Source organism: Anastrepha obliqua, chromosome 4, assembly GCF_027943255.1.
Source record: "Anastrepha obliqua isolate idAnaObli1 chromosome 4, idAnaObli1_1.0, whole genome shotgun sequence".
In the NCBI taxonomy this organism is placed as follows: domain Eukaryota; kingdom Metazoa; phylum Arthropoda; class Insecta; order Diptera; family Tephritidae; genus Anastrepha; species Anastrepha obliqua.
This window is the reverse complement of record NC_072895.1, coordinates 41910887-41934594: the sequence shown is the minus strand read 5'-3', so window position 1 is coordinate 41934594 and position 23708 is coordinate 41910887. Positions and strand designations below refer to the sequence as shown.

The following is a 23708-nucleotide window of genomic DNA, read 5'->3' as shown; positions in this document are numbered from 1 at the left end:
AAGTGATCCAAGTATTTTGAACGTTGTCGGGGAATTTTCTGAAAATTGGTGCATTTGTAGGCTTGAGTATAATAAAAGATGAATTGAAAGTATTTTTAGAAAAACTTAATCATTTTGAGATTTATTCAACGTGGAAAATTTGGTATAAAGTCTTTCAAAGTGATATATTTTGGATTCATTTGAGTACTTTTATAAACATTTGTTTTTTTGTTTTTAATTTTTAAGAATAAAACATGTTGCTTAGAAAAATGTTGGGACTTATTCAACGTCGAAAATTTAGTATCAAGTATTTCAAAGTGAAGTATTTTCAGTTCATTTTAATATTTTTATAACCATTTCCTTTTTTTTTTAATTTTTTAGAATAAAATATAATGTTTAGAAATTTTTTTTGGAAAAACAATTTTTTTTTGGTCAGAATTTTTGTGAAAATTTTTTTTGTCATTTTTGGAAAACGTGCTCTCGCAGACTCTTTTCTTATTGTGCCATTATTACCTAAGACTCAGCAAACTCTAAAATTAAAATTAAAAATAAATTCAAATTCACCAGTAGGAATTCACTGCAAAAAAACTGCTCCAACGAAACACCAGCAGCAAACTTATTCGTATGACGCAAAATTAATGCAAATATTTATTTTGGAATTACGCGCTGCATTGCTTGTCTGTTTGAATAGTGCAGGAGTCCAGTTCGCAAGTGTAAAATATGTTTGACGTACGACGTCACTAGCGAAAATTATAAATTTTCCTATAGGGTGATTAATTTTGCGCCACCTTGTTTGAGATTTGTTGTTTTTTGTGAAGAAGTTTTTTTTGTCATTTTTGGAAATTAATAGAAATATTTTTCAAATCTATCGTATCGATGCTAACATTGGCAAATAATTTGAGGCTGAGTCACATCAACTGCAACAAACCTGCAAAATTGGTGATTTCAATGTGAAAGAAAGAGAGAGATAGTCAGATAGAGTTAGTATCTTAATTCCTGCAAATGGTGTGTCATGCCAAGTGAATCCAAAAGCTATCGCACTATGACAATCCAAATACCTGTAATCATGGCAGTCTTCTCGTTAAAATCCATCTGCTAATACAGAAATCTGAATTCTTACTCCAATTGTCGTATATCTCAAACATTTTTGTTTCCAACTACCACCTGCTTCGATCGATAGAGTAGAGTCTGACTAAGCAGCGCTTGCGTTCTTTAGGTGGAGTCAAAAAATTATTCGATACGTAAAACATTACAGAAGAAGGAAAAGTTTTTTTATTGATATGGAATCATCGAGCTGCCAGAAATTTGTGGAAAGATCGTGTCGAGTAATGGACAATATTTGCAAAAATAAGTTTGAAATCATTTGACAACAATAAAGCTTAAAATTTTGTGAAAATTAACGGTTTCCTAATTGTATACTAAAATCAGAATTTTTGGTAAATTTTGCTTTTAAATGAAATTCTAATTTCAATGGAAAATACTTATAAATGAAGAGAATAAAGACAAAATAATAACATTTCGTAGATAATAGTAAATTTTTAAATTAAATGACCCTGTATACCTAATTTTAAATGTCGAAAGTAATTTAAAAAAAAATCGTTCCAAATAATATTTCGACAATGCTATTAACCCATTTTGTGCCCATACAAAATTTTGCAGGGGAAATAAAAAACAATTCTCATTACTCACCTACTAAGAATAATTTTATTTATTACATACCTATTATTTTTTTTATATTACTTTGCTTTATTTTATTTAATTTAAATTTTTATTTGACTTTGTTTTATTTTATTTAATTTCAATTTATTTTTATTTATTTATTTTAGTTCTTTATTTATTTATTTAATTTATTTTTATTTATTTCGAGTATTTACTTTGTATTGAAGAGAAGGCGTAACAAATCGCGAAAAATATCTCAAATCTCAAACATCAACTCTTTTTTGTACACAATTACAACTTGCACTTTATTATATTAAAATTTCTAAAAATTCTAATTAGAAAGTTCGAAATTTTGGTGGAAATTTGCAGGAACAAAGTCAGAGAGAGTGACTTGATTTTTGAGAATTTTTTTCCATACAGCGGCTTACCAATTTTTTCCACATAAAAAAGTTGTCGAATGACTTTGTACGGAAGAAAGTGAAGAAATTATTATTAATTATACAAATTAATCAATTAGGTTTTAAAATTTATTTTCTAAAATAAGAAAAAATAAACTTAATGTAATTACGATTATATTGTTAAGGCTTATACAGAAAGACACCTAAAAAGCTTTTGTGACCTTTGTAGGCGTCTTTCGACTAACAGTAATACTCGTAGTCGCAGTGACAGCCGTGAACGAATGTGACAAGCTTTACGTTTTTATCTCAAGGCATTTCGTTTCTTGTTTCTTGAATGAATTTTTTCATTTGCCCGCTGTTTTGTGGTGTTTGTTGCAATATTACAATATTGTTGCTAGTCTCTCCAATAGAGCATAGGTCCGGGCATCGAGGTAGCCAATTCAAAATGCTTATATTTTATTTTTTTTCGTATTTCGTAAATTTTTTTCCTGCTTGGATCGTTATCCTGTTGTAGTATCAAATTGCTGCCAAATAGCTTCTACCTTCAGCTAATGTAATTAAAATTTTTAAGAAAATTTAAGTTAATTTTGGCATTCTCTTTTTTCGCACTACTAATTGTCCTGGTTCAATGGGAAAATCATCTTCAAAGCATGTTACCATTTTCAGTCACCTTAAATGTGGGTTTATAAGGCAGTGATTGTCAAGGGTATATTTCAACTCATTGTAGATTCATCTTTTCCGAAAAATTTTTTGTGTTTTCAGTATTCATTTCAATGCATGATTTAGGTGAATCTCCAAGTCTCCTTTCCTTTTTTCATATTGAGCTTGCCAACGTAAAGGATTTTCCTTGCGACTCGCCCATATTGTTGGCAGCTTCATACGAGGTGGCGCAAAATTAATCACCTTTTTAGAAGATTCGGAATTTTTGCAATGGAGTGTGTAATGGAACGCGTACAGGTCAAAATAAAGACTTCCATCACTCTCGGTAATTGAAATGGTTGAAGTGCCTGTCTGGCTCCTCAAGTAGCGCTAAATATTGATATTCCATCACTCAAAATCATGTTTTTTTATTTAGTAAGCCAGTTATTGAAAAACTAAATTGGATGAATAATTCCGCGCCACTTTGCATAACCTTTTGTGAATAGTTGGTGTTGAAAGGGCTTCATGTTTTTTACTTCGTAATTGGGGACGAATTTTTGAAATTGAAATTAAGGCATTTGCACTTACGACATTTTAATTTCACCCGCAACTTGTGCGGCCGTAATGTATGGCCTGCCCGTTTATTTCATGGAATTTGTGCGCGATTGGTTCTTGGACACCCGAAGAACTTTCCGGAGAGAGATATGCGATTTATTTTAAAAATTGGCGATTTCCTTCCCTATTTTGATGCACATTCCTCCAAAATTATTTTTTTTAAATTTTCTCCTCCTAGCAGCAAAGAAAGTAGGAATATTTATCTTTTTCTCAACTATTTTTTTTTAAATTAATATTTGGTTACGAGTTCTTGTGAGTGTTGCCACTAATGCAATTCTCTAACGCAGCTTCTTCACTAAATGGATTGCTAAAGAAAAATTGTCCCTTGGAAACTTAATTTTGTAACGCCCGAAGCTGGACTGCTGACAATAAACGCAAAAATGTTAATATTAAATAATTTCATTACAGACAACTGCTAAAAAACTATGTTACTCCACGTTTTGCAACCTTTCAAAAATTGTAGTGCAATATCAGTACTATGACGCAATGGAAATTTACTTAAATGTTATACTACAATATATAGGTGGAAGCATCTGCACTCTATTGGAGCAGCTGAAGTTTTCTTATTTGATATGCAAATATTTTTGAATTTTTGCCTAGGCCTGCTTTAGCAGAAGAACCAAATATGCGCTTAGGTACTTAACATTAAACTAAAGAAATTTTTAAATAAAAAAAAACAATAATTTTTCCAGTGGTTGTAGTATGTTGTTTCTCCTTTCCCACGTTAGCTTTAAAAGATAACACAAATTAATTTGCGTGCGCGATCTGCTTGATTACCTCCCGCCAATCATAAATTACCGTTAAGCAGCTCACTCACTTTTATTGTTCAAGAACTTATACAGTGGCTGGTTTTCACTTTGATTTTTTATTAATACCCAGCGGTAGTGATTAGATAAAGGTGGTGAGTCAGGCTAGTCATGAGATTTACTTTTATCGCTTCATCTATAAACGTACTGGCTGTGCCTATTTTTTTCATATAACGTCCATATTTAGATAAGTATGAAATTCGTATACTATGAATGATATATTGTTGCTGTTTCATTTCTAGATTACCTTTGAAATACATGCCCCTTTTCTGCTTACGTATGTAGTTCGGCAATGTCACAGAAATTTCATGATATATGTACATACATACATACCCCTGTGTTCATAATAATAGGAGTTTCAATTTTTTTTGAATGTTTTTTTTGTGTCCATTTTTATTTTATTTTTGTCTCATACAAATATAGTTCTAAAATAGAAACCATATATAACTCAAAACTCGAAACTTTGTACAAAATTTAAGAAACTTCAAAAAAATTGCCATCAAAATTTGCGACTTTTTTTTCAAAAATTTTAATAGAATTTTGGGTAAACAATTTAATAGCCCATTTTATAATAATATAAGAAAGTGTAAGTTCGCACAAAAATTGCGTTGATTTTTGACAATTTGGTTTCCATAAGATGTTGAGAATTTTTTCCATATATTGCTTCCACATATTTAGAAGTCTTTTAAATATATGGAAGAAAATGATCAATGCCACAGCAAAATAAATTGTCAAAAATCAAAAAGAATTTTGTGGAATTTCAAACCTACACTACTAAATTTCAATAAGGCATAAAACTGCGTATTCAGAACTTTTCTAAAAAAACATTAAAAATTTTTTTTTTTTTAAATTTTGATTTATTTTTTTTATTTTGTAATTTTGATTTATTTATTTTTATTTTGAAATTTTATGTGAAATTTGTACAAAGTTCGGAACTTTTGATTACATGGTTTTTGCTGCAGAGCACAAATACTTAAATAATATAAAAAAGACATACAAGAAAATAATAGTTAAAAATTATTAGTTCGTCGCGCTTCTATTATTTTGAACACATATAAATTTACGCCGTAATGATTTCTCCGAAAAATTGGCACTTTTGGTTCCTTCCAAAATCTTAGTATCCTTAGCGTCAGTGTTCTCCGATAGTAGTTTCTTTGATAAACAGATCTATTGATGGCAGATGGCAGATGACAGATTACAGATGACGTTACAAAGCGTCTGTTAAACATGGTCTGACTGCCTCCGCCGTTGCAGCCTGTTCATCAGTTTGGAGACACATAATCAACGAGAACCGTAAGAAATAATCGGATGAATAATCGAACTGCATGTCTTTCCGACACTAATCTAAGTAGAATAGAGCTATCTGTTACAAGCTCCTTTTACGCAGTACCTTTTAATTCATCTCTAAGTTAAACTTAGATACCCGTGTGACCGTTATTCATTCAGCGCTGGAGGATATATGTAGATAGAGGCTAGCCATTTAGAGGACCTATGTTGAAGTTCAGAATTTTGCTGCTACTGGTGAATAGAAATAGTTCGATACAGATATATTTCGTGTCCCTACAAATTCGAATAGAAACTTTTCCTTAGAAGAGTTTTTATATTCAATGCTGAGTTGTACGACGTTTGATTCAAATATCGTTATCCCACACATGCTGGCATGAAACTCGTGCTAAAGTGCGGATATCTTTCGCATTTTCGGTGAAAATTTGGCATACGAAATAGGCTGGGTCGAAAATAGTTGCAAATTCGACCTTTATTTTTAAAGCTTATGTGAGAGGATTTCTCCAACACAAAAAAATATTTTTTGGTCCTTCTAAAAACCGTTGAAATAGTTTTTTTTATTAAAACCTAAATATTTGTTATTTGATTTTCGAAAACAGTATGCTATTATTCTAGGCTTGAGGAGTTCTATATTTTGTTCTTATGCACTTATGAGCGCCAAAGTCGTTTTCATATAGTTAGCCAGTTAGGCAGAGTTGTACACTTCTAGAATTTACTTTTTGTTTCATCAAGCTCAAGCGTATTAAAATTCATTAAAAGTTTGCTTTTCAACTGTTTTGTTTAATGCATTAACAAAAAAGTTATAACACTTTAACTTTACTTCATTTTTATTTTTGTATGGCGACATACCCGATCTATATTAGTACACAAATCCTTTTTTTTTTAATTACTTTACTCTTTGCTCTCGGTCTTGTGCATTTTGTCCTTAGAAAATAATCAAAAATCAACGAAAATTTTGAGTTACTTCAAAGTGACATAATATTATTCCAAAGTTCAATGGGGTACAAACTTCCTACCCGAAATTTTTCTAAAAATCCTGATTAAAAAGTTTGAATATTTTTAAATATTATTTAATTTGCGCTAAGATTTAAATATCAAGCTGTGTGGTTTTTGTTGTAGTGTAAACTATATCTTTGTAAAAAATTTAATAAATAAAATAAATTATTAATATTAGGTTGGCGAAAAGGAAATACTATTTACATACATATCTCAATTTAAAGTTTATGCATGTTGCCAAGGTGACATTCCACACTAAAAAATCATTTGCTGCTTTTTATTTGTTCTATTCAGTTGTGAATTGCAGGGTATTATCAATGGAAGTCAGCGAGAAAAAGCGAAAATTCGGTACATATTAAAGTTTTCCTTTGAAAATGCACGCGGACCGTTGAAATTGTGAATGGTGTTTATGGTGGCGTTATTATACCAGTTAATTACGTGCAATAATCGTAAAAATTTTGCAGTACGCGTAGGTCGCACTGCTATTATTTTGCACACAATTGTACTTGGGTAATTCAAAATGCAAATATTATATTTAGACACATCACACTTCTTACAAATAAATTTGGTAATGTTTTTCCATCGCAATTATAAAAGCTTTTATATATTAAAACTTTTACCAACATATTTGAGATAAATATAATATTAAGACTTACGTGAGCTAGACCGACATGGAAATGGAGGTATTTTCGAGTTTTTTTATGAATAAAACTAGTTTTTAAAAATATTTTTACCACAAGACCGTCTCAGATGATAGAATAGTTTAAGGCTAAACATTTTATAAAAAAGTTGAAAAATTGTATATATAATATTTTCCGAAATATTTTGGCGAGAGTTTTAAAATATAATAAACTTTATAATTTCTTGCTTTTAGTAAGGCACCCTTATGTACATACATGTGCTGATAGACACCCTTGATTCAAACCTTAATACGTGGCATTAACGCAAACAAAATGTGCGCTTTTCATGTTTTTTATATGAAAATAATAACAAAACCAGTTCAAGTAAAATGGTGTAAAACAATTAATATAACTTTTGGTATAAATATGACATGTAGAAAATATATTAAAAAAAGATAAACAGCAGTATAAAAAGACCACTCAAACGGCGCTGTTTGTTTCACTGAAGTTTCTACATTAAAAATCGTCTCATAGAAGATGTCTCGAAGAAACTAGGAGTTATTTTCCAGGCATAAATGCAAACGATAAAGGCGCCGAAAAGGTAACAGAAACGACGCGCAGTTAAAATTTGATCAAATAAATGCATAGAAAAGTAAATATGTAGGGCAAGTGCTTAAGCAAGAGTATCTAAAGTTATTTGCTTAACAAAAACACAAAAAAAAAACAGAATTCGCAACCATTTTAGTGCAACCTTCAAATTTGCTTTTGACCACCTGATTTCAATAAGTGTGCCGCTGAACCGTAATTTTCCGCGCTTAACATTTCTTTTAGTGATGTCCATAAATAAAATTTTGTATAAATATTTGATTTAAACTTCATCAGTCTGCATGCGAATTTGGAAGCTATTAAAAATGACAACCGGCTGAGAACTCCTGTCTTAGATGCTAAAAAAATGTATTTGTGTGGCACGAGCGCTGTACGCTCTCGAGCTCCGGTTTGGTCATCGCCAAATGTTTTCGTTTGATTGTCTGAAAGACCGAAGATATTAAATTTATAAGCAAATATTATGTAGATTTTCACTGCCCATAGAAAGGGAGTTTTTGTTTTTTTTTTGTTTTCTAATCATTTAATTGTATTAATAGCTCCAACATGATTTAGAAATTAGCACCTTTTTCCACATGCACTACTAGTCATACTAGAAAACGTTAATTTCTACATAAATATGTATTCAGCTTTTAATAACAATAAAGGAAAATGTTAATAGCTTGAATGTTTATATTTAGCACAAAAGGGATACTAAAGATTAACACACTCGTGTGGCACTGAGTAATACTGATTTCATGCTTGATGGTATTTGTGTCCATTTGTGGGTACCGCGTACGTTTGCGGTGAACTGTTACGCTTCACAGGTAAGGAGGCAGGTGTTGCCATAAATCCGCTTTACGGGTATAAATGAACTAGCAACGCAGACCTGCAATTCATTAGCTCGCGCCTAACCATACCGTGCACAAGTTAAAGTATCTGAAAAAGGCATCACACAAATAAGCAATCTAAGCATTCCAAATATTAAATATTATTAAAGCTATATAGATATTAAAGAAACTTGAGTGTGTGTATATATAATTGCAAAATAAATTTTAAAGCAGATATAAATTAAAAGTTACTCATACGTCATGGTGTGTCGATACGAAACAAACAACGGCGGTTTAATCAGTGGTAGTAGTGATGAAGAACTGGGAATGTCCTCAATGGAGGAGGTGGTGTGTGAAAGAGTGGATAGTGAGACAGAGAGAAATGTTAAAAATGTTGATACAGTAGTTCAGCTGCGGGAGACTGAGGCTAAGGCTGAGGCTGAGGCTGGACCACATGAAGCTCAAGAACGATTCGAAACAAATGCTGAGAAAGAAGCTAAAAATCAATTAGAAATGAAAGCTGAGAAAGCTCAAGAATTACAAGAAACCACACAAATTATAGAGGAAATCATTGAAGGCATTTCACTGAATCACCGACGCGGCACCATTGTACGAACCATATCGGCAATTATAAGGTACAAATTACATATAAGTAAGCAAATCAAGAATGAAGGAATAGGTGCGTGTAGTGGGTGTAAAATAATAGAAAAATGTTTACGCAGAGTGCAAATCGATGAGTTTGGTTGGTTATTCACACAAAAATGAAGAAGAATTTGAAAAAAAGTGAAATGATATTTGGCCGCTGACATGGCTGCTAAGCTGAGCAAATTCAGCGAGCAACACTCAATTGTGATAGGAATGGGAGTATATTGCATTTCTTGCATGCATAGATTAATTTGAATTAGCTCGTTTTTCATCTAGTTATACAAGTAAGCACTTTTACGCGCCCTTGAACTTTTTACATTTTTCACACCAAAGCTGAATATTATGTATTAAAAATGTATGAATAGGATTACACATTTGGTGTCTATGGGTGTTATGTTGTTCAGCGATCGATAGTTAAATTTTAGAATTTTTTTTCTGTTGTGCCAACCGGATACCGGCTTACCTTATGTGTATTTGGCTTGCATTCATTTTCACAACATTACCACATTTATTGCAGTAGCAAAATATTCCTCGCAAAGCTTAACCAAAAAAAGAAAAGCTTTTAAATGTGCATATTTTAGGAAAATATGTATTTACTGGTACATGCCTAACCACTATTAGTTCGTACATCTATGTTTTTTCATATACACCCCAATTCATAATTATAGACAAAGCAACTTTTGGTTTTGTTTTATAACAATATGTCTCACAGTACAGCAAAAATAATGTGGCGCAATGTTTCAAACTTTGTGCAACATTTTTCATACAGAGTACTTACTCGAACTATTTTATATGAAGGAAAAAACCTAGCACCGTGACCAAAAAAACAAAACGAAAATGCCAAAACTACAGGTATTTCGCAATCACTTGAAACTTTCACTTTTTTATATCATACTAAAACTCAAAAGGCTATAAAAACTGCATGTGTAGAAAATTTTTTTTAAGATTCTATCTAAAAAGTTTAAGCTGTGATGAAGTTCTAAAAAAATTTTCACAAAGTGTGAAACTTTTTCTCATTTGGGCTTTGTTGTAGTATGAACTATATTTTGATACAAAATAGTGTTGCATATGCTCATACCTACATCTGAAAATTGTTGCATATGCATATTTTTGCATTTTATTAGCTCATTAACTGCAAGAGTGTCATAGACCAAAAAAAGTAAAAAAATTTTAGTTTAAGTATTAGATTCTCAATCTGCTCACAAAGTTTAATGTTGTATCTAATCATGTTTCCGCTATGTGTTTGAGCCGACAAAATGCGAGCATATAGCTGGAAATAGTGGTTACTGGAATATGAAATAATCGAATACATCAAAACAAGGAACTGTGTTTTTCTATTTCGACTTACTTACTTCACTTTACTTACTTTATTCTAACAAAATCGGCTCGCCGGAATGATCTGATTGTACCTAAATATAGTACAATTACGTAACCGCTGTTTGAGCCCCAGTAACTTGAAAAATGTTCGTTATTCTATGAGTATTGCTCAATAAAAAACTCAACATAAAACAAAACGTTCTATTTAGTGAAAAACAAACTAAATTTTATTCAGTAATTTGTTTACCACAAAATGATTAATTTCGTACAGTCTCTCTAAACATTTAAACTTTTTGATTAACACATTAAAGGCGGGAGTCGTAGTGTTACGATTTATCTCGACTGTAGCTTAATGGGTTATATACCTTGTGAGCCCGAAAAAATGGACGATTGTCATAATTTTGTTTAAATATGTTTTAGAACTTTTATTCAAATGGGGCATATATCATACTGAAGGGTAACTTTCGAAGAATACATTTTGATGTTTTTATTTTCAAAAATGTTATTATTCATTGTTGATAGCGCCCCTCCCTCGAAGCACCGTTTTTTAGATTATGATTACATAATGTATCACCCGCTGCGTTACCTAGCATACTTTCGGTAAGATCCCCAGTCTTTAATGGGCGAATATTAAGAATCTTCCATTTTTCCCAATAACCCAACAAATATTTGATTACAAAAACTTAATAATTCACTCTTCAAAATAATAGAAGTGTAACACAAGACTCAATAAATCAAATTACAAAACAATATTTAACTAATTATTATTAGTTATTTGCTCCAGTTTCCTAATGTTTAGTTGAATAACCACAATTTTTTATTACTGCTGTGCATCTGCGAGACATGGAACTGTTGAGATCACGACACCTTTTCAGTGGGATTTGCTTTCATACCTCCTTAACTGTGTTCCATTGATCTGTTGAGTTTTCGAACAGCGCAGAAGCAAGTCTCACACAGAAGTGATTGTGTAAAAATACTTTCACAACAACTACCTCAAGAAAAGGTATCGTATATTACTTGAAGAATCCCTCCATGAGGCAAATTTTTAGATTCTCTGCATGAGATTTACTAAATGCAATTGTAATTAGGCCGCGGATTGCGACCATCGGTAAATCCTCTCAAGACGGAGCTCGTCCTATTCATGAGGAAACATAAAGTACACAGAGCTAAGCTTGTCTCAAGAGGTAGGTGTGTTTTTTAATGTTTCTGACTAGGAGAAATATTTAGTTCTATTCCTTGACAGATGGCTAATAGTGGCCCACTATTGAGGAATAAGAAAGACAATAGTTGTCTTATATAGATGCAAGGGCCCTATAGGCAAAATATGGGACCTCTCCCTTAGAGTAGTATTTTATAAAGCCAATACTGTTGCGGGCGACGCAAAATAGGGATTTTTCGACAAATTTTCTTCAAATATCCTAGAGAAGACAATTTTTGACTGATTTGAATAATATTTTTTTTAAAATGCTTATAAACGTTTTTGAGGTTGTTGAATCTATATTCGTTGTCCAATTGTTCTCGTCATGTCAATCCTAGCTCTGTATCCGTCAGGCTTTATATCAAGAACGCACATCACAAATATGAGGAGGAGAAGCTTGGCTAAACACCAAAAAATGTGTAAGGGAAGGGAATGTGTAATTCCATTGCATGGAGTCTTTGGCTCGTGGAACCCTCTGCAGAGAGTTCAAATGCCTGCTGTTATTGGAAATAGTGCGACGTTTCGAACCACTCTTACACTTATACTTAAATCAATGCTAAATGTGGCACGTGTGAACGAGGCGGCCAAAACTGACGCTGTACGTGCCACAATCAGACTGGGAGGGGCATTCGAGCATCGTCAGAAACTTTAAGTTCATCCTCGTGGTGACTGGTCAATATAGACACACGTGTGCTCCAAGCGGAGGTGGCCGCAACCAAGGAAGCAGTTACATACTTGTGTAATAACTATAAATGGGGCCCTGTGCCCGTTGATGGTGCGCTTGAAACTGGCGAGGGAATGCTTCGTCTTTCTTTCGTATAAAAAATTTGTCATTTTGAAACTGAGCAAAATTTGCATGGACAAATTATATTGCTGCTCAAATTGTTTCCACTAGCAACAGTAATAAAATTATATATGTACATACATACTGTGGGCAACAGTAATAAAATTATATATGTACATACATACTGTGGGATGTTTAACAACAACTTATAGAGTAAAATTTGAACTTTTGAACCATTTCGCTGATTGCGGTACTTTAATCATTGTTTGGCACGCGTCATATGCAAATGCGTATACAAATATATGTGTATGTGGGCTCCAGCACAAATTAATTCCTCTGAAATCTGTATAATGAATTTGCAAATTTTTAGCTTTTATTTTCATTTTAAAATTTCTTTTTTCTTTTTCATAAATGTTCGCTAATTAAGTCGTTGTCAAGCAATATCGAATTTTTCACATGGCTTTTTGCTCCATACAGACAAGCTGAAAATTTGTATTTATATAACACAACCTATACATATGTACATATATGTTAATGCATAAAACCATAGCATATAAATAAATGTAAATGGAAGCAAAGTAATATTCCAATAAATTGGTTTCATTTATTTAAATTGTCTGGTCTCAAATGTTTATAACACCAATATTTGTATGTACTCTGTTCTTTTGTTTCTTTTTCAACCACTACGAATTCGCTTTGCTACTGTAGCCTACAGAAGCGTTTCTTATCCATGCGACCGTGAGTAAAAAAAAAATCAGAAAAAGAACTTTCGAAAATTTTCTTCTTAGTAATTTCGTTTATATTCACACATCACAAAAAAATATATAAAATACATTTCCGATGCATTATCGGAAAAATAATCATTTATCTCCATTGCGTAATATTGCAAATTTTATATATCGTTGTTGTAATGATTGCTAATCTGAGCTACATTAATTATGTATGTAGTTTTGAGAATTCATATTTGTTTTGCATTTTTTTTTTTAATACATTATTCCTCGAATGTTGTTGAGTGTGTGTTTGTTGGTTCATGTTAACATTTCTTCATATTTTTAGTTTCAAGTGTTTTGGTTTTCTGTATAGATTTTGCTTCAGTAAGTGCATTGTTGTTGGTAATTAATATATCACGAACAAGTTTAAAATACAGATGTATGTATTTGTTTTAACAGCAGATTTACAGAAATAATCACGTTTCTTTGGCTATACCATTGGCAAACATTAATGCTGTGGCCTAATACCTAAGCGGCAGAAGTAATTCTATGCACTGCTCTAAATAACTAAGTGCAGGGCCTTATTGACCAGACTTGACCATTTATTTGTTTGTTATTTCATTCTAATATTTCAAGTGAAAATAAGCATAATTTATTATCCTACAAAAACATAAATGGATTTATAAAACTTTATGAAAATGTGAAAAAAAAATAAATTAAATTTTTATCTAAATTTCTCTTTTTAATTTGAATCTTTACCAAAATTGTCAGTATGCAGTTTTATTGCCCTATACATTTTGATAAAATAAAATGTGAGTTTGAAATGGTTGAAGAATTGCGTTGATTTTTGACAATTTTATTTTTAATAGCAGTTTGTGCATTTGCTTCTCGAAACTTTTTTATTTAGAAGAAAACACCCAATACCGTCAACGAAAAAAATTGTAAAAAATCAACGCGATTTTTAAGTCACTTAAAATTTACACTTTTTTAGACCAAAATTTAATGCTCTATAAAACTACATATTCGGCATATTTCTAAAAATTCTTATTAAAAAATGTATTAAAAAAGTTTATTAATTGTATTTGTATGGTTTTTTCAAGTTAAAGAATTTCCATAATTTCCATAAAGAAATCATTAAAATTAATTAGGAAGTATATTAAATAAATTGTCAAAACCTCTAAATAAACCGTGGTGCTATAGTTATTTTATGCAGTGTATCTCAAAGTTATTTTCAGCCCGTATGTAGAAGCTATCAATGTGTCTTTGAAAATGTTCGAAGTACTAAAATTTGTCCATTTTATTATTTAGCATTAACGTGCCTACGTACTATAGACCATTAAGGTTTAAAAAGTTACTATAGAAATTTTATTGCAACTTAATTTCTGATAGAAGGCTCACTGTAAATACTTGACTATTGCAGCTGCTTATTTTAGTTGGCTTGGGCAGATCTAAATTTTCCAAACTATTTGAAATTATTAAAGCTAAAAAATTCACGCGGAAAACAGGGCTTCTTATCCAAAGTGTTAGCGACTAAACGCCACTTAAAATGACCAAGAACTGGATAATCGAAACTTTATATAAAAGTTTTTCATAATGGATTACATTTAAGTGACAATAATGAGGATAGCAGATCCCACTTGTTGCTCAGTTAATCTATTTTCATGTCATACTCAGTGGTAAGAATATATCGATATTCTGTTGACGTTTAGTCAGAAAAAATTTCCTTCAATTGCAGTAACTTAATTTCTACCCCTATTCTACCTCGTACAGGTGTATTTCAAGATATTTCCCTCAATATCTTCCATGCCCGTCATACGGACCGAGTTGTTGAAAAGGTCGTCGAATTGATATATTTGCTTCGCGGCTATAATAACTTCTGCAGTGGTGTCGGCATCCTCTTAGTGTGAGGGATACTTTTTAAAATATTAATAAAATATTTTCAGGTCAGTGCTGCCGGGACTTGTTTTGATACTAACATTCCTTTAATTTATTTAAATTCAGCAAAACTTTAGTAAAAATAACAAGAAAATGATAAACAATTCACGGATCCCGGTATACTTTTAAGGTTTAATATGCCTCACTTTCAAATGCTACTATTTCTTTTAATGATGTTTTATAAATAGTCCCGAATTTCCCGAATTTCGGGATTTGTTTTGAGACTAAATTTCCATGAGTTTACTTAAATTCAGCAAAACCTGAGTAAAAATAAATAAAAATAAAATTTTTGTCGGGATCCCGGCAAAGGAGTACTATTGCGGTTTCATATATCTCACTTTCCAATGCACTCGATAATTCTTCAGAGGTGTGAGGGTATTACTAACATGAAAAAGTTTCCATTTCTTTTAATGACCTTTTATAAATAGTCACGAGTTTTCGGGATTATAATATAGGGATTTATTTCGATACTAAATTTCCCTGAGTTTACTTAAATTAGAAAAACAACTTCAGTAAAAATAAATAAAAAAAAAATTTCGCTATCCTAGCGCCTTCAATTCAATAATTTTATAAGTCTTATTTCATTTACATACGTACAAGTATATGTATGTAAATAAACTATGTCAAATTAACTCTATAGGAATAGGGCGTGCTCCAAAAGGCCTTAGTTTTTTAGCTTTCTGGATATTTCTCAGAATGATCGTTTTAATTATTTCTAGCATGAAAGATGCCCGCATAGATTTACAATAACATTTCTAGTTATATCTCTTTAGGCATACTAAGCATGTAGGACAGTTTCAGAATACCGTCAGCACTATTAATTACAATTTATGTTAGCATAAATCGATTAAGAATAAATTGCTTAAATGAACGAATGTGGGGGAGGTTCTTATAGCCCACAGAGATTCCAAGATTCGTAAACGTTCTTCGGACGTAATTCTTTACATGGCAAATTTGCATTACATACTCGACAGATATTTCAAAAAAATGTAGTGACAAATGACAGTTGCTTAAAGATAATATTATTATTATTACAAACACAGCTTTCAAATAAAATGATAAGCCTAGTTGGGAAAACTATGGCTGCTATGGCCTTCAGCTTACTTACACATATATTTTCAAAAGTTCTAATTGTCTAAAAGAACAAAATTTTCTTTTACCCCTGTTTGTCAATTTCGGTTTGCGTCTTGAAACAAATAAAAAAAATAATAAATGCAAAGCGGAACAATTTTTCTTCGAATTCATCAATCAGTCATTTTGAAACACACCGTCTGTGCGAAGGCAATTAGCCCAACCTAACAAAATTTGAAACTCCACTTTTGTTTTGGAAATTTGTACTTAGAGGTGCATACATACATACATATTTATTAGGGTGCATCACTCTCCATACAAAAACATAAAAATCGTTACTGTGTTACAGGCGAGTTATAAAATCTATTAGATTTTAAGACTTTTAACAAAATATATTGTAATATTTCGAAAAAGTATTATAATTTGAATGAATAGACGAATTTGAAAGTACTTTCAAAAATCTCATTAATTTGATTTGATAAAATTTTAAAGAATTCTATCCATACCTTTCAAGCTTCAACTCTTCATCAAATGAGGTGATTTTTTGGAAAATATAATTTTATTTATAAAAAACCCGCAACTTTTTTTTTTAGCCACCCTAACGTAGATACATGTATGTATGTCCATTATTAATAGTTATAACAAGTATGAAGACATGTTTTACAAATTTTCCATACATACATACATATAACTGTATAATCGCACGTGCGGCATAATGCAGGTAGAACTCTGATTAACATCTTTACTCGCCTATTACCACCTTCATTCAGATACTCATTAGATAAATTAGTCAAACTATTATGTGGTGCTTTGCACCAATTGCTGCAAGTTTTCATTAGTGCTAGTCATGCCGAAAAAAACAAGCATACACACCTCCATACATACATACATAGCCACATTCATCATACGATTCGTATATGTGAGTAGTAGTACATATGGTCATTACGATAAGTAGCTTCGTCTCATGGTAGTTAAGTACTTATGCAAAAATGATCTATGAATACATGCTCTTGGGTATATCTCTTCTAGTCTCTGCTCAAGCATAAACACTTTGTTATGCCTATAGGCAATGTATTGAGTTACTCGTTTCCATGTTCGTTTTTACAGTAGCTGTTTAGATTTTATTGCTAATTACTACATACAAACATTTGTAGAAATTTTATTGGTTCTATGCATAAATATTTATTGTACAATCTGCACCCGTTTCGGCAACAACATGCGCTTGTAGGTGTGCATGTTTTACACACACAGGCTCTTGCTAATGTGCCAACGGGACTAACAGCATTTCACTTTGCTAGCTTTCGACACTAAGTTATTAACTAATGCCCGATAAATATTTTATAAGTATTTAGTAGATATCTGCAATTTGCTAATTCATTTATTGATTTGAAAATTCTTCTATTCTGCCAAAAACGAAATAGTCATCGCGAGCAGGAGCAACGCAACGCCGAAGATGTGCTCTTCGATATGTTCTACAACGAAGAGACGGGCCTCATTTCGATGGGCAAATTTTTGGCCGCACTCAAGACGACCGGCATCAGGCGCAGCGACCCACGTATACGTGAATTGATGGAAAACCTGAAGAAGGTGCACAAATTGTCTAACTATGAAACTGGTTCGTCCGCCGAAACTCAAAACCTGAATCGTGAAACTTTCAAGGCGTAAGTTGTTATACGAGTACCTATAAAAAATGACATTTTTGCAATCAATAGAAATATGTTTGTTCGCGTCCAACCAATAAAATTTATCTCTTTCGTTCTCTTCTTTTTTATGCCAATTGTGTAGTGTCGTTGCCCAAAACATCGTTTTGATTGCCAAAGCTTTTCGTCAACAATTCATCATTCCTGATTTTGTAAGCTTCGTTAAGGATGTCGAAGATATATACTGGAAGTGTAAGACGAATACCGATGGCAATGTAGCCGATTATATACCGCAATTAGCGCGGCACAGCTCCGATTCATGGGGTGTGAGCATCTGTACGATCGATGGTCAGCGTTTCTCTATTGGCGATGTGGAAATACCGTTCACTTTGCAGAGTTGCAGGTAAATTTCTCTGTCTGTGCAAAATGTCAACAAAACAACAAAAAGAAAGCGTTTATCACTAATTGTATGCTAACAAACTCACGTGATGTTCATTGCCGTTCATACATACCAACTGCTGTAATTCAACAAGCGGTCGTCATTATTGCGCATCGGAACAGGTTTGCCTTAGAGTGGCCGGCACTTCTCTGCACTAGGCGTTGGGAAGCGCTCATTGCGCTCGCCACATATGTATACCTACGTACACACTCATAATTACTCTCTTGCCAATGTTCCCTGAATTAATTACACTACTTTCAGAGCATTAATCGCTGTTCGCTGCTCGCCTTGGCGTGAGCTTGTGAGCAATGCCAGAGTCCCAGTCGAAAACTCGATGCATTACCTTTGTCTTAACAACAACGGTTTTCGTTGTAACTACTACTCGCATATCTAAACGCGTCTCAAGCCCGAACAAACTCCATTTGATCGGCGTAAAGTGAAAAATCTTTGTGACACTGGTTTGAAGACTCTCGTGATTCCCCACTGACTTTATTGCCGTCGTCGTCATCGTCGTTGCATCACCTATCTCACCTTCGACTACTACTTCACCCATTTTGTGTTGTTTGTTTGTTTTTTGCTTTGCAAAAAAAAAACCTAAATGTAAAGGTTCGTAATTGTTTCAATCGATTTAAATCACTGCACAAATTGTAATTACAGCAAGCCGTTGACGTACGCCATTGCTTTGGAGAAGCTGGGACCGAAGGTGGTGCATTCGTATGTAGGCCAAGAGCCAAGTGGTCGCAATTTCAACGAATTGGTGTTGGATCACAATAGTAAGTTTGAAAAACAATTACATAATAGTAGCTTCAATGTTTGCATAGTGGCGAAATTACTTATAAATGTGAAATGTTATACAAATTTATTTCATTGATTTGTTTTTGTTTATTTCACTTCAGACAAGCCACACAACCCCATGATCAATGCAGGCGCCATTCTGACCTGTTCACTGCTGCAGGCGTTAATCAAGCCAGATATGACGGCGGCTGAAAAGTTTGACTATACATTGCAGTGGTTCAAGCGCTTGTCAGGCGGGGAGAATATTAGTTTCAATAATGCAGTGTTCCTGTCGGAGCGTGAAGCAGCAGATCGTAATTATGCTTTGGGCTTTTATATGCGCGAAAATAAATGCTATCCAAAGCGTACAAATCTCAAAGAGGTGATGGACTTTTACTTCCAGGTGAGTCAGGAAAATAATTTAACAAAGTGCTTATACATATATGTATGTATATAAAAATTAATTCAGTACATTATATTACATCGTGTAACAGTACTTTGCACACATAAGACAATCGATATGTGCGCGACACTTTAACTCAATGGTAGCAAATCTGCGTTTTTAGTTGCTCAGAATTTTTCTTCAAAGAACCACCTAAAAGTTTCTGTTAGATTCCAGCGTTAACAAATTATTCAAACTCTATAAAATTGTATGACTTAGACATAAATCTTGACATTCTTCCTTTATTTGATATCGAGATGTCTAGAATTAGCAAATTTTTTTTTAATTTTAGGTTCTAACTGAAACTTTGCGCTCCTTTAAACAAAAAATGGTGATGGTGAAAAATTGAAAACGCAGATTTACTACCATTGAGTTATAGTATCGCGCACACATCGATTTTCTCAATAGGATTGAGATTAGGATTTCGAGTTTGTTTCACAAATTATACAAAAAGGTTTGAAGGTGCAAATCATTAAGTTAGTTTAGCCAGGTTGCTTGTCTAAGACACGATGCTCGGTAGACCTAAGGCCCATTGTGATACCTGCACTTGATGTCCAAGCCCTCGCTCAGTTGCTTAAACCACTTGTACTTTTTTAAGAAGGTCTCTAGTCCCTCCAGTGAGACATTTTGCAAATTTGCCAGGTCCTCAAAGAAATAATCGCCAAGTTTTTTTTACGACTTCTTTGAAGTGCAGGAGATGCACAGAGAAGGTGTTCTACCGACTCAATTTCTTCTTCATCTCCAAGCAAGCATTAGCTTTCAATATTTTCCAGTTCTTTTAATCACATTTTACAAATATTTCCAAATTTATTTCCGTTTTGAATTTGCTTGAGCTTATATAAATCCAGCAAAACTTCAGTAATAACAAAAAATATTAATATTTTTCGGGATCCCGGAATGCTAGGAACTTCACTATGCCTTCAATAGTTCTTCTTAGGGGCGAGAGTATCAGTAACTTTCAAATGTTTCTATTTCCTTTAATGCCGTTTTAAACTAGTCCCGAATGATCGGGATTTATTCTAAATTCAGCAAAACTGCAGTAAAAATAAAAACAGCATTTAAATTTTCGTGATTCCGGTGCGTCAATAATAGGTGCGAGGATATCAATACCTTTCAAATGCTTGTATTTGTTTGAATTATATTTTATATCTTGTCTCGAAATTTCAGGATTTTAGTACCGGGATTTGTTCTAGCAATAAATTTTACCCGAACTCTGCAAATTTCAGTACAAATAACAAAAATATTAAAAAATTTCGGGATCCCGACATCCTAGTATAGTTTCACACATCCCACTTCAAAATATATTCAGTATGTATATGAATATTATTATTATTATTATTATATCAGGAATTTACCCTATACCTATGGTCATACTCCAAAGGGTTTTGCTATTTTAGTCTCCATTTTGATAAGTTATAACTGCAAGTATTATTAAGAGAAATCTAATTGAATTGATTTCGAATAAATTAAAACCTACAAAGGACTACTTATATATCCTAATAATTCAATACCTCTTCACTAGCGTTGAGCCCACCATCACTAATCCAAATTTTCCTTTTTTCTCTCCCCACATAGTGCTGCTCCATGGAGACAACCTGCGAAGCCATGTCCGTCATTGCCGCAACACTGGCGAACGGTGGCATTTGCCCTACCACAGAAGAGAAAATTTTACGTCCCGAAGTGGTGCGCGATGTACTCTCCATAATGCATTCGTGCGGCACCTATGACTATTCCGGTCAATTCGCCTTCAAAGTGGGACTACCCGCCAAATCTGGTGTATCCGGTGGCATGATGTTAGTCATTCCCAATGTGATGGGCATTTTCACATGGTCACCACCACTCGACAAGCTCGGCAATAGTGTGCGTGGTGTGCAATTCTGTGAGGAGTTGGTGAGCGTCTTCAATTTCCATCGCTATGATAATCTAAAGCATGCGTCGGATAAGAAGGATCCGCGCAAACATCGTTACGAGACCAAAGGACTGTCAATTGTTAATCTGCTATTCTCGGCGGCCAGTGGTGATGTGACAGCATTACGGCGTCATCGCCTCTCCGGCATGGATATCACGCTGGCCGACTACGATGGCAGAACGGCGCTACATTTAGCCGCCTCCGAAGGTCATTTGGACTGTGTGAAGTTTTTGTTGGAGCACTGTCAGGTGCCACATAATCCAAAAGATCGTTGGGGTAATTTACCTATAGATGAAGCGGAAAACTTCGGCCATTTCGGTATAGTTGAGTACTTGAAGGAATGGGCAGAGAAGGTTGAAGCAGCGGAAGCACACACACCAGAGGCAATTGTTAAGAATACCGAGGCGGATGAGGTGAGTTTGAAGAGCTGTTATGGAAATCTAAGTATTAATATGGGAAAATAGTTGAATTTGCATACTTTTTAAAATTTACTTTTCACAAATTTTGCATATATTTACGTATGTAGAGCATTTGACTTGAATGTTTTTTTATTGCTTGTAGGAAATTGTTACCTCCAATCATAGCACAAGCTCTGAATACGATCGCAGCGCCACTGCTAGTCCAATACCTTCGGATACGAGCAGCACCAGCGGTATTGGTGATAATACCAAACCCGGTTTATAAACTCACCACGCCATGCATGACGCCTACTGTCATCACACAACAGACATACACGCCCATCAACACACATCACGCATGCCACAGGCAATGACTTAAATGATTCATGGAGAATCTCTCACATTTCGCCATATACCAAAAAACAAAAAATTAAAAAAAAAAAAATCATTCGCTTAACGCAACGCACTCCCGAGTTTCGGAAGATGCAGCAGCTCTTCGCTTCGATATGCATATTAACATAATACTACACATACATACATATGTACTAGTGTACGACTTGATTTCATTTATTTACGAAATTATTTATAGTTTAGTGCTGTAGCAGTAATTTTAGATACTAGAGGTCTCATACCTAGTGAAACTTTTTTTTAAATACTTAAGCAGATGCTGTGCAATGAACGACTATGTACATACTTATGTATGTACGTAGTGCTCGTGCAGTGCAGGTGCTGCCAAGCATATGGGTATTTACTTAAGTACATACGTATTTTTTATGTCTGTTAATTTGAATATACTCGATGTAAGCGGGTGAAATGTGTTAAAGAGTCGAATACTGAGCCAAATCCATTAGATTTGACTAGAATTAGTGTTGGCGCTCAGGAGTAGAGTGGAAATTTTTGCATAGATCAATGAAAGCGTTGAAATGTAATTTAAGGCTAAACAAACGAGTTGTTCATGTAAGCGATTTTATGTGAATTTTTTCACTCCATGACAGACTGGGAGCTGTGACAGACTGTCTGAATGCATTGTAAAATGTTTTAGTGAAAACCCGGCTATTGTTTCCTATAAATTGTAGTTGAGTAAAAAATATAGTTGTGAAAAAAAAGAAAAAAAAAATTAAAATTTGTTCAATTATGTGACTCTAAAAAGGGTCTAAAACAGGTTAAATCTCAAGTGTTTAATGCAGGCATAAACTCGATTCATTACCGCGCAATCCGGCTGTCATAAAATGAAAACTATGATATTTTGTTTAAGCACATAATTGAACAATAAAATTAGTAAAAAAATAAGGATAATTAAGCAGATTTATCGAAAACGGTACTTAAGGCCAAATTTGCGTTTGACAACCTACACAAACATATGACAAAAAATGACAATAATATTTGACTTGCAGCATTTTACCCAAAGTAAAATGTGAAAAAATACTATTACACTATGCAACATAATTAATTTCACTGATAAGAGCTAAGTTAAATTCGATAAAATGTGCGAAGTTTAACTCGAACGTCAGGTCTAGGAAATTTTGTATAATTTCCTAGCTTTACTAAACAAAATGTGAAACAAATATCAAATACATACAGAAAAATAACTATTACACTATGCAACATAATTTTTTTCAATTATGAGATTTTAAATAAATTCGGTAAAATTTGCGTGGCTTAACCCGAAATTCTGGTCGCGAAAACTTTTGTATAATTTCCTAAATTTGCTAAACGAAATGTGAAGCAAAGACATACAGAACTATTGCCCTATGCAACATAATTTTTATCACTGATAAGAGTTTAATTAAATTCGATGAATTTTGCGAAGTTTAACACGAACGCCTGGCATAGGAAATTTCGTATTATTTCCCAATTAAAAAAAAAAAATAGTTTGAAACAAAATTAGCCTCCAAGTTTCTTAGAGAGTAAACAAAATGCCACTGGAATTGGTGAGTGAATTGAAAACAAAGTACTTATTTGAGTACTAAGTTATAGAATAAAAAATTTCTTCAAAAGCGCATTGAAATTCTTAAATTATTTTTGTAGTGCTGAATAT

General features: G+C 33.1%; 1 protein-coding gene across 5 annotated transcripts in view; it reads left to right on the top strand.

Moving 5' to 3' along the window:
- LOC129243828 (glutaminase liver isoform, mitochondrial) overlaps nt 1-23708 on the top strand; it is an 85606-nt gene that overhangs the window by 60608 nt on the left and 1290 nt on the right. For 2 of the 5 annotated variants that reach the window (XM_054881165.1, XM_054881168.1), the window contains 6 exons: nt 17490-17729; nt 17854-18111; nt 18805-18920; nt 19044-19324; nt 20939-21685; nt 21834-23565. In XM_054881165.1, coding sequence (XP_054737140.1) covers nt 17490-17729; nt 17854-18111; nt 18805-18920; nt 19044-19324; nt 20939-21685; nt 21834-21956 — 1765 coding nt within the window. In that variant the 3' untranslated portion in view covers nt 21957-23565. Of the gene's footprint in view, nt 1-8565; nt 9044-13060; nt 13091-17489; nt 17730-17853; nt 18112-18804; nt 18921-19043; nt 19325-20938; nt 21686-21833; nt 23566-23708 lie in introns of those variants that run through there. The other 3 variants (XM_054881164.1, XM_054881167.1, XM_054881166.1) reach the window with 3 other exon arrangements.